The sequence below is a fragment of the Eleutherodactylus coqui genome, chromosome 6, assembly GCF_035609145.1.
Source record: "Eleutherodactylus coqui strain aEleCoq1 chromosome 6, aEleCoq1.hap1, whole genome shotgun sequence".
NCBI lineage: Eukaryota > Metazoa > Chordata > Amphibia > Anura > Eleutherodactylidae > Eleutherodactylus > Eleutherodactylus coqui.
This window is the reverse complement of record NC_089842.1, coordinates 45,127,128-45,138,680: the sequence shown is the minus strand read 5'-3', so window position 1 is coordinate 45,138,680 and position 11,553 is coordinate 45,127,128. Positions and strand designations below refer to the sequence as shown.

The 11,553-nt window shown below is 43.6% G+C and overlaps 1 protein-coding gene across 1 annotated transcript; it reads right to left on the bottom strand.

Annotated features, from left to right (window-relative positions):
- Positions 1 to 274: 274 nt before the first annotated feature.
- Positions 275 to 1,210, bottom strand: LOC136633534 (olfactory receptor 5V1-like). The gene has a single exon (XM_066609294.1). It carries the CDS (start codon positions 1,208 to 1,210, stop codon positions 275 to 277), a length of 936 nt encoding a protein of 311 aa, XP_066465391.1.
- Positions 1,211 to 11,553: the final 10,343 nt, after the last annotated feature.

Sequence of the window (11,553 nt, the reverse complement as noted above, 5' to 3'; positions counted from 1 at the left end):
ATTCAGAGTGTTGTTCCCTCTAGTCATTTTATACATACAGTACAACCTCCCCAAAAGAGCACTTCTTAGATAAGAGCACCCTGATATTGACCAAATTTTCATGTAATTGATTTTCAAAGTCTCTACTAACTTATATATTAATTTCTCCTTTGAAAGATAATGCCCACACAGAATTGTTTTTTAACACAATTTTTGATTGTTGTCTCAAAGAGGCGGTAATAAATATGATTCTGAGGCAAGCATAAACTACATATACTACACTGTTATTCTTTGATTATCGTATTTTAATTTTACCTATTAACTTTTTAAATGCATTTTTTACATAATTATTCCTTAAACTATACATGAAAGGGTTTAATAAAGGTGCAATAATAATATAAATGAGAGACAAAAACTTCTCCTCATTCATACCATAACTTGACCTTGGTCTCAAGTACATTATACTGGTTGACCCATAGAACAGAGATGCAACCATCATGTGGGAGGTACAAGTTGAGAAAGCTTTTTTCCTTGTCCCTGCAGAATGGTGCTTGACAATTGTCCAGATTATGTTTCCATATGAAAGTACTGTCAATATGCAAGGTCCTGGAATAATGATCAAAGTAGTTATAAGCATCATAATTTGATTGAACTGTGTTTTAGTACAAGCCAGACTCATTAATGGTGGAATATCACAGTAGAAATTGTTGATTCTATTGGAGTTACAGAATGGTAATGAAAATATGAGTGAGGTTTGTAGGATGCCAACTATTGTCCCAGCGAACCAAGAACCAATAACAAACATGATGCAAGTGACCCTCTTCATAATATTATTATATAGTAAGGGATTACATATGGCATTATATCGATCATACGCCATGGCTGCCAGCATATAACATTCTGCACTGCCCATTAATAGCAAAATGCACATTTGCAGGGCACATCCATAGAAAGTGATAGTTTTCTTGTGAGAGAGAAGATTGATCAGCATTTTTGGACATGTAGATGACAGGTAACATATTTCTATTAAGGAAAAGTTGGCAAGAAAAAAATACATAGGGGTGTGAAGATTTGGGCTAAATGTATATAAGAGAATTATGAACATATGAGCCAGCAATGAAATGTTGAAGGTGCACAAAAAGACTGTGAAGAGGACATACTGGACTTGGAGAACATCAGAAAATCCAACAAGAATGAATTCATGTACTCTTGTAAAGTTTCTTCTTTCCATTTTGATTATATCAACAATAACTAAAAAATGCACCTACAAAACTAAATCATGTTTAGAGAAAGTAATAAGCCATTTAACAAAAAGAAGTGTTAAAGAAAGCAAATGCATGTCAAACCTTATCTAGATTTTAGCATAAAGTTTTCTTACAATTTACCAGAATGACAAAGTTTACATATAATGCATTCAGACAGTTTTTGGACCCTTTCACTTTATTTTTACATATTGTTATGTTGTAGCCTTGTGCCAATTAAAAAAAGGTTTTCCCCTTCTTTCTGCTATCAATACCCCATAACAACAAAGTGAAAACAGAATGTTAGAAATCTTTGCAATGTTTTTTAATTGAAAAACTAACATCTCTCATTGACATAAGTATTCAGACCCTGTACTCACTCCTTAGTTGAAGTACTTTTGTTGGTGGTTTCAGCCTCCATTCTTCTTGGGTATGATGTCACAAGGTTTACACATCTGGACTTGGGAATTTTCTGTCATTCCTCTGCAGACTCTCTCAATCACTAGCAGGTTGGATGAGGACCATCTGTGAACAGTCATTTTCAGGTCTCTCCACAGATACTCGATTGACTTCAAGTTAAGGCTCTAGCTGGGCCACTCAATGACATTTACAGGGATGCCCTTACACCATTATTGTGTTGTATTCGCTGTGTGCTTAAGGTCATTGTCTTGTTGGAAGGTAAACCTTTTGCCTAGCCTAAAGTCTCTTGTACTCTGGATCAAGTTTTCATTAAAAAAATCTCTGTACTTTGCTCCATTCAGTTTTCCATCAATCCTGACCAGTATTTCTGTCCCTCAGGCTGAAAAACATCCCCACAACATGATACTGCCACCACAATGCTTCACGGTAGGAGGCTTGGTGGATCAGCCAGCTGTAGGTAGAGTTTTGGTTGTTCCAAATGTCTTTCAATTAAGAATTATAGAGGTCACTATCTTCTAGGGAACCATTAGTGCAAGATAATTTTTTGTAGCCTTCTTTAGAACTGTCTCTGAGCTCAACAGGCAGTTCTTTACTCCTGATGTCTTGGTTTCATCTCTGAAATTCACTGTAAGCTGTGAGATCTTATAAAGACAGGTGAGTGTATTTTAAAATGATTTATAATAAACTGAATTTACCATTAGTGGTCTCCAATCAATGTGTAGAAACCTCTTAATGATGAACCAAAGAAATGAAAGACCCCAAAGCTAAATTTCAACTCTCATACCAAAGGGACTGAACATTTATGTTCATGCAAAATGTTACTGTTTCAGGTTTTTAAAATATATAAAGGTTTTGAACATTCTGCTTTCACTTTGTTATTATGAGGTACTGAGTGCAGAATGATAGGGAAAAAGTTGAGTTTTTTTTTTATTTGCGTCAGGCCACAATAAAATGAAAAAAATGAAAGGGTCTGAAGACTTTCGGAATGTATTGTTAAAGCCATTTTCACTATGAATAATTATTTGCAAGGAATTATATTTAATATGTTAGATAGAATCAGAATAAAGATACATTCTAATTAGATCTGTTCAAATATGCATAAATACAGGGTAATGTTCTATCAATTTAACTGGCTTTTATACGATTTGTAAACTTTAGAAATTTGAAAGAGTACATGAAAAGTAACTCCAATTATAATAACCAATTATAATAAGAGAAACTAAATTGCATTTCAAAATTATCACTGTATCTCCTGGCTTTATTAAATAATTAATTAGTTAAATCCTGATAATACTTGGTATTGTTGTATTTTTAAACATGTTAATTTCTCGAAAAAAGAACAAAACCTACACTATTCATGTGTGCGGGAAACCTTTTGCATAAATACAGACCGCTGATAATTAAAGATTGGAAGTCAGTGGCTTGGAAGTATAACAATACAGATTTTTCATTAGGAGAACTCTGTTGGGTTTCTTAAGTGTTTCAATATGTTAAGGATTAAGTTGACTTCTTCATCAGGCACGACCATCATACTTACTGATTCTGGTGGATCATTAAAAAATTCTTGAAAATTTTTCCTACTCTTTGGCCTACATAAGAGTTTGGTACTTCATGGGTTCCTAAACCTACCTAAGGATTTACAACAATCTCAAAACATATTGCAAATAAAGCGCATCTACTCATAGGGTCACATTCTACTGATATCTCCCTTTCACTTACCTTCATCCTTAAATCAATGCTCTATAGACAATGCGCCTTTTGTTTCCAATGATTTATCTGAAGGTCTGTTGATCATATAAAAGTAATAGTTCGTGTACATTTTTAATGTAAGTGTTGCATTTTATCAATTATTTCCTATAATAAAAAATATTACAATAGCTACATTGGCTTTACTCATCGAGTCTCATCTAAATAGAATTATTGTGACAGAATATGGTTATTATATACTATTATAAAACCCCACTGCGCATTTTAATGTTTGAAACATCTGGCAATCTAGTAATCTATAGACACGAGCAAAGCAAAACATCTCTATTTTCCACCAAACTAAATTATACTCCTGCGTTTAATTAGGTGGTCAGTGATATAATTCTCTTAAATTAAAATTATCATTCTAAAATAAAAAGTCTCCCTAAAGGTTTCTTCATAGTGTTCTTTCATTCATTTTCTATACAATGGCAAGGAGTAGAGAATGTGGCTTGAGGGCTTACAAATGTCATAGTAGATGTTTCTCACCACAGTTGCCTTTCTTACTATGCTCCCTCACAATCAACTGTCAAAGTACAAAGAAATAGGGAACTTAGGATGGGTGGATCAGGTCCCAGGGAAGTTGGGTCTGCAGCTTAGTTGTGACAGTCTTCCAGAGAGTGATGTATACCAATGAGGAAAATAGCAACTGGTAAATGTCCAAACAAGTTACTCACAATTATTGAAAATACAATCCATAAACAGTCCTTGGAAATATATCATTTAAAAAATTCTTTCAGGGCACCCATAACCAGGAGATATATAGAAAACGTATAGAGGATCAACACATACTTGGTGTGTGGCACCCAATTGTTCTCCCTGCAGTATCTTAGTCAGTGGTCACAATCCATGACAACCAAGTTGTAATACATAAGGCAACATTGGAAAAGAAAGCAGAAAGCGTTGGGGCATAGCAGGCAGACAAGGTGGGAAGAAGCAGGTTTCAGAGACTCCATTGTTGCCCTGTTGAGTTTGGTAAGTTCTGGCCTTTTTTTTTTACCACAGGACCAGGCTCCTAGGCCAGTCGAGGCAAGCAATGAATTCTTAAGAAAGCTGGTCATCATTGACCCTGTGTGGTGGAGGATGTGCCTTGCTTTACTGCCATAGGAGTTCCTGGGAACCCTGCAAGGTTTTCTCCTTTCCACTTGCCTAGGCTGGGGGCTAGTCTCGTTGTCTATCTCCTTCATTTGGTGTTCTGCCTTGTCCAGACACAGTGCTAAAAGGTGCAGAGAAGCCAGAGCTGTGCCTCCCCTTCAGGCACCTCTAGACCTTTTGTGCTCTGGCTTCTCCCTGGTGTGGGGTGCAAGGCATTGAGTGGGTGCCACAATACGAGGGTCTGAGTGGGGAGACTGTGCAGCCTTCAGACAGAGTGTGGCTCTGGAAGCTCTGTGTTTGTGGTGCTTGGCCCACACATCTGTACAGTATGTGAGGAGAGCAGAGATAACCAAGGCCACTCTGCGCAATGTTTTGGAGTCTAGCACTCCAGGTGAGGGGAGCTTGAGGTCATGGAGGGACTACTTTCCCTTGTCCTATCAAATGCTCAGGAAATATATCTGAGAGTTGTAATGGTTAATAATGACCTATGATATTTATATAGTTTTCAATCATCATCCTCCTACCTATAATTGGATGTCTGATTATTTATTGTTATTGACCATTTACACAGCTTTGAGCTTTCCGTGTACCCTAAATGCTATTGGTTTACACAATATGGGCATTACTATTCATATAGGCCTTCTAATACAATATAGAAGTAGATGTCGGCATTTATCACCGTTGGTTTTTCCATAGTAGTACTATAAAATCATATAAGGCCATGGCCGATTGAACCCGAATTCTTAATCATTTATGGCTCCAAAGCAACTCAGAATATGACATTCTAGTTAGTTATTGGCATTTTTGACACTAGGCTTAGCGGACATTCTTTTTTTTTCCGAATAAGTTTTTATTGAAATTTGCATAATATAATTAGCACAGGATACATCAATTTTGAAAAAAAATAACATAGAGAATATAACAAAGCACTAATAACAGACATGTATGTCTGGGTTAGGAAAAACAATTCTAGATTATTTTAGTTTTTTTCCTAAACACAATAGTATATAGTTTTAACAAAGGAAACAATTTGAAAGGGGAGAATCTGGGGTGGAAGGGGGTAAGAAGACATGTTTGAGGAAAGCGGGTAATCTACATTCTATTACCTAATATAAATAAGCCTACAGGCTGTTTTCTGAACCACTCTTTGTGAGACCTCTGGTGGCTGATTTTGCGGTCAGTGAGTACCTTACTCACCACCGCCATAAAATCCTAACGTTTGATACAGAGAGTCCCCAGTTAGAGCCGGTCAAAGTTCCCAAGTCTATGGGCACGTGGCTCAGTACAGCAGCGTTAGGGAAAGTGACGCATTGCTAAGCAACTGGGAGAACAGCCATTATATCCGTTGTCCTCGCCAACTAATCCATGCGGACCCGCAGATTACTTACCAGCCGGAGGATAGCTGATTCATTGGAGAGGTTGGCATGACAAGAAGAAAGCCCTCCCCAAGCAATTCACAGAGCACTTCCCTGCACAGGGTCCCATCGCTCCTCCTGCCCCTGTCCTCCTCTGCCGGAGGCTTTCTGCATGCTACTGCACATCTCCCCTCTACAGTGCTGGCACCCCGGTAGACCCCCATAATGTGGGCACATACACTGACAGACACACACAGTGCAGGTACACACACAGCACAGCTACACACACACACAGCACAGGTACACACACAGCGCAGGTTGGCACACACACAGCGCAGGTACACACACACAGCACAGGTACACACAGAGCAGGTACACACACATTACAGGTACACACACAGTGCAGCTACACATACAGCTCAGGTAAATACGGACACACACAGTACAGGTACACAAATAGCGCACATACACACAAACAGCACAGTTACACACAGACACACACACAGCACAGGTACAAACACAGTGCAGATAAACACAGACACACACACAGCACAGGTACACACAGACACACAAAGGACAGGTACACATACAGCACAGGTACACACACAGCACAGGTAAACACAGACACAGCTCAGGTAAACACGGACACACACAGCGCAGGTACATACACAGCACAGATACACACACACATCGCAGGTACACACACACAGCGCAGGTAGACACACACAGCACAGGCACATACACAGCACAGGCACACACAGCGCAGGTTCACACACAGCACAGGTACACTTACAGCGCAGGTAGACACACACAGCACAGGTACACACACAGACACACAAGGCACAGGTACACATACATTACAGGTAGACACACAGTGCAGCTACACACACAGCTCAGGAAAACACAGTACAGGTACACAAACCGCGCACATACACACAAACAGCACAATTACACACACACACACAGCACAGGTACAAACACAGTGCAAATAAACACAGGCAAACAAACAGCGCAGGTACGCACAGACACACAAAGGACAGGTACACATACATCTCAGGTACACACAAAGCACAGGTACACGCAGACACAGCTCAGGTAAACACAGACACACAGCGCAGGTACACACAGACAAAAACACAGTGCAAGTACACATGCAGCGCAGGTACACATAGATACACACACAGTGCAGGTACACACACAGCACAGGTACACACATACCACAGGTACAGTGTGGCGTGCTGTAGTACCTGAAACTCTGGACTGAGGATTGGGCCAACTTTTTCTGCTGGGCACTCGCACTCCACTTTCGACAGCTCCTCAGGAGCATGCAGGGTACAGTGAGGGTGGCTGTCGAGATGTTTTTAGAGACTGCCCTGCAGCCTGAACCAGTGATGGAGTTATTTTGGTTCCTAGACCACTAGCGTTTCAATGACAGGAAAAGGCACAACCAGAGGCAGGCCTATGAGCGCTGGTTCCAAACTAAATTGTACGCCTGAGATTAATTTGATGCTCAGTGGTATAATAGTTTCATAACAAAATATGTTTTTATTCTAGAATTTAACGCCTCCATAAAGGTTTCTTTATAGTTTTTTATCATACATTTTAGTACATTTTGTTTTAGTTTTTTTTTTAAAGTGCACAAACTAAACCTCATCACATGTGCTTTCAATTGGATTTAACCTAAAGATAAAATGTAAAGGGATTGTCTAATTGTAAAGTATTGATAGTCTAACAGTAGGAAAGGCCATAAATACCTGGGACACCTGCCAATCAGCTATTTTCTAGGTCAATGTTTCATATAATGAACTGATTTCTGCAGTAGCCAGGCTTGGTTTTGCAGGCCAAGTTCCATTTATTTCAATGTAAGCTGGGCCTGCAATACCAAGCCTGGCCACTGCAGTGAGAATGGAGCTTTCTGTTTCTTGCATATATCAGCTCAGTTCACAAGCATATAGGCCCCATGAGCAGCTGATTGACAGGGTCCTGGTCAATGGAACAGTGTTGATATATAAACTATTGATAGACCATCAATAGTTTACAACTGGACAACCCATTTTAAAATGTGTATGTTAATTTGATGGGTTATATCATACACCTGAAGTTTAGGCTTGTGCATTGTATACTAGAATATGCTGCAGTTTTGGGATGATATGTATGTGAATCTCATAGAATCATAGAATGCTACAGTTGAAAGGCACCTCCAGGGTCATCTGGTTGTTAGGGATATTCTAGGGACCCCAATGAGCGTACTCGTCCGAGCTTGATACTCGTTCGAGTATTAGGGTACTCGAGATGCTCGTTACTCGAGATGAGCACCACGCGGTGTTCGAGTTACTTTCATTTTCTTCCCTGAGAAATTTGCGCGCTTTTCTGGCCAATAGAAAGACAGGGACGGCATTACAACTTCCTCCTGTGACATTCCAGCCCCATACCACCCCCTGCAGTGAGTGGCTGGGGAGATCAGGTGACACCTGAGTATTAAAATCTGCCCCGCCCGCGGCTCACCACAGATGCATGCTGACAGAGATCAGGGAAAGTGCTGTCTTGCTGTAGCTGCTATAGGGAGAGTGTTAGGTGTTATATTCGTCTTTAAGAAACCCAACTGTCCTTCTTAGGGCCACATCTGACCGTGTGCAGTACTGTTGAGGCTGCTTTTAGCAGTGTTGCACAACTTTTTTTTTTTTGTATATCGGGCATGCAGACCATAGCGTCCTCAGTCTGCAGTCATTTTACAGAGTATAGGGGCAGTACTGGTGAGACAGGGACAGTGGTACAGGGAAAGAGATATACTGTCTATATAGGCAGTGGGCTTTTTCAAAAAAATTGGGGGAAAATACTATATTTGGGCTTTCTGTGACCGTCTTCAGTTTCCTGCGTCTCTGCTGGGGGTAGTAGTCGCTAAATAATACCCAGCTAAGCATTACAGCAGGCTTGCGCATAATTGTTTCCTGGCTCTGCTGTTTCCGTTACATGATTGCCGTCATCCCGCCACAGGGAAACAGTATACATATATACGCTGCATACGGTGTCTGTCTGCTTTTTCACCTCACCATTTTAAAAAATTGTTGCAAAATACTTAAGGCCTACCACTGCCCTTTGGCCACTTGACTGGTTCTGCGCTGTGAATTACAGTAGCTCAGTCATACGCACCTAGGTCTCACAACAGGCTTGCGCATAATTGTTTCCTGGCTCTGCTGTGTCCGTTACATGATCGCTGTCATCCCGCCAGAGGGAAACAGTATACATATATACGCTGCATACGGTGTCTGTCTGCTTTTTCACCTCACCATTTTAAAAAATTGTAGCAAAATACTTAAAGGGGTTGTCCCGCGCCGAAACGGGTTTTTTTTTTTTTCAACCCCCCCCCCCCCCCCGTTCGGCGCGAGACAACCCCGATGCAGGGACTTAAAAAAGAAACAGCACAGCGCTTACCTGAATCCCCGCGCTCCGGTGACTTCTATACTTACCGGTTGAAGATGGCCGCCGGGGTCTTCTCCCTCCGTGGACCGCAGCTCTTCTGTGCGGTCCATTGCCGATTCCAGCCTCCTGATTGGCTGGAATCGGCACGTGACGGGGCGGAGCTACACGGAGCTACACGGAGCCCCATAGAGAACAGCAGAAGACCGGACTGCGCAAGCGCGTCTAATTTGGCCATTAGACGGCGAAAATTAGACGGCAACCATGGAGACGGGGACGCCAGCAACGGAGCAGGTAAGTGAAAAACTTTTTATAACTTCTGTATGGCTCATAATTAATGCACAATGTACATTACAAAGTGCATTATTATGGCCATACAGAAGTGTATAGACCCACTTGCTGCCGCGGGACAACCCCTTTAAGGCCTACCACTGCCCTTTGGCCACTTGACTGGTTCTGCCCTGTGAAATCCAGTAGCTCAGTCATATGCACCTAGGTCTGACTACAGGCTTGCGCATAATTGTTTCCTGGCTCTGCTGTGCGTTCCGTAAGCAAAGTCAGCCTCCAACCACAGGCCAATAAGCGGCACATTTAATTACAGCATTCAGTTTCTGCTCTACTCGTAATACACCATGCTGAGGGGTAGGGGTAGGCCTAGCGGACGTGGACGTGGACGCGGGCGAGGACGCGGAGGCCCAAGTCAGGGTGTGGGCACAGGCTGAGCTCCTGGTCCAGGTGTATCGCAGCCGACTGCTGCGGGATTAGGAGAGAGGCAAGTTTCTAGGGTCCCCAGATTCATCTCACAATTAATGGGTCCACGCGGTAGACCTTTATTAGAAACTGAGCAGTGTGAGCAGGTCCTGTCGTGGATGGCAGAAAGTGCATCCAGCAATCTATCGACCACCCAGTCTTCTACGCCGTCCACAGCTGCAACTCTGAATCCTCTGGCTGCTGCTCCTCCTTCCTCCCAGCCTCCTCACTCCATGAAAATGACACATTCTGAGGAGCAGGCAGACTCCCAGGAACTGTTCTCGGGCCCCTGCCCAGATTGGGCAGGAATGGTTCCTCTCCCACCGGAGGAGTTTGTCGTGACCGATGCCCAACCTTTGGAAAGTTCCCGGGGTCCGGGGGATGAGGCTGGGGACTTCCGGCAACTGTCTCAAGAGCTTTCAGTGGGTGAGGAGGACGATGACGATGAGACACAGTTGTCTATTAGTGAGGTAGTAGTAAGGGCAGTAAGTCCGAGGGAGGAGTGCACAGAGGATTCGAAGGAGGAGCAGCTGGACGATGAGGTGACTGACCCCACCTGGTTTGCTAAGCCTACTGAGGACAGGTCTTCAGAGGGGGAGGCAAGTGCAGCAGCAGGGCAGGTTGGAAGAGGCAGTGGGGTGGCCAGGGGTAGAGGCAGGGCCAGACCAAATAATCCACCAACTGTTTCCCAAAGCGCCCCCTCGCGCCATGCCACCCTGCAGAGGCCGAGGTGCTCAAAGGTCTGGCAGTTTTTCACTGAGAGTGCAGACGACCGACGAACAGTGGTGTGCAACCTTTGTCGCGCCAAGATCAGCCGGGGAGCCACCACCACCAGCCTCACCACCACCAGCATGCGCAGGCATATGATGGCCAAGTACCCAACAAGGTGGGACGAAGGCCGTTCACCGCCTCCGGTTTGCACCACTGCCTCTCCCCCTGTGCCCCAACCTGCCACTGAGATCCAATCCCCCTCTCAGGACACATGCACGACCGTCTCCCGGCCTGCACCCACACGCTCACCTCCGCTGTCCTCGGCCCCATCCAGCAATGTCTCTCAGCGCAGCGTCCAGCCAACGCAAGCACAACTGTTTGAGCGCAAGCGCAAGTACGCCGCCACGCACCAGCACGCTCAAGCATTAAACGTGCACATAGCCAAATTGATCAGCCTGGAGATGCTGCCGTATAGGCTTATGGAAATGGAGGCTTTCAAAAACATCATGGCGGCGGCGGCTCTGCGCTACCCAGTCGCCACTACTTTTCCCGATGTGCCGTCCCAACCCTGCACGACCACGTCTCCCGCAACATTGTACGCGCCCTCACCAACGCGGTTACTGGCAAGGTCCACTTAACAACGGACACGTGCACAAGCACAGGCGGGCAGGGCCACTATATCTCCCTGACGGCACGTTGGGTGAATTTAGTGGAGGCTGGGACCGAGTCAGAGCCTGGGACCGCTCACGTCCTACCCACCCCCAGAATTGCGGGCCTCAGCTCGGTGCTGGTATCTGCGGCGCTGTATGCTTCCTCCACTAAACTACCCTCCTCCTCCT

Bases quoted from the DNA above. Each gene is read 5' to 3' on its own strand.
- LOC136633534 (XM_066609294.1), bottom strand. From the start codon at position 1,210: ATGGAAAGAAGAAACTTTACAAGAGTACATGAATTCATTCTTGTTGGA.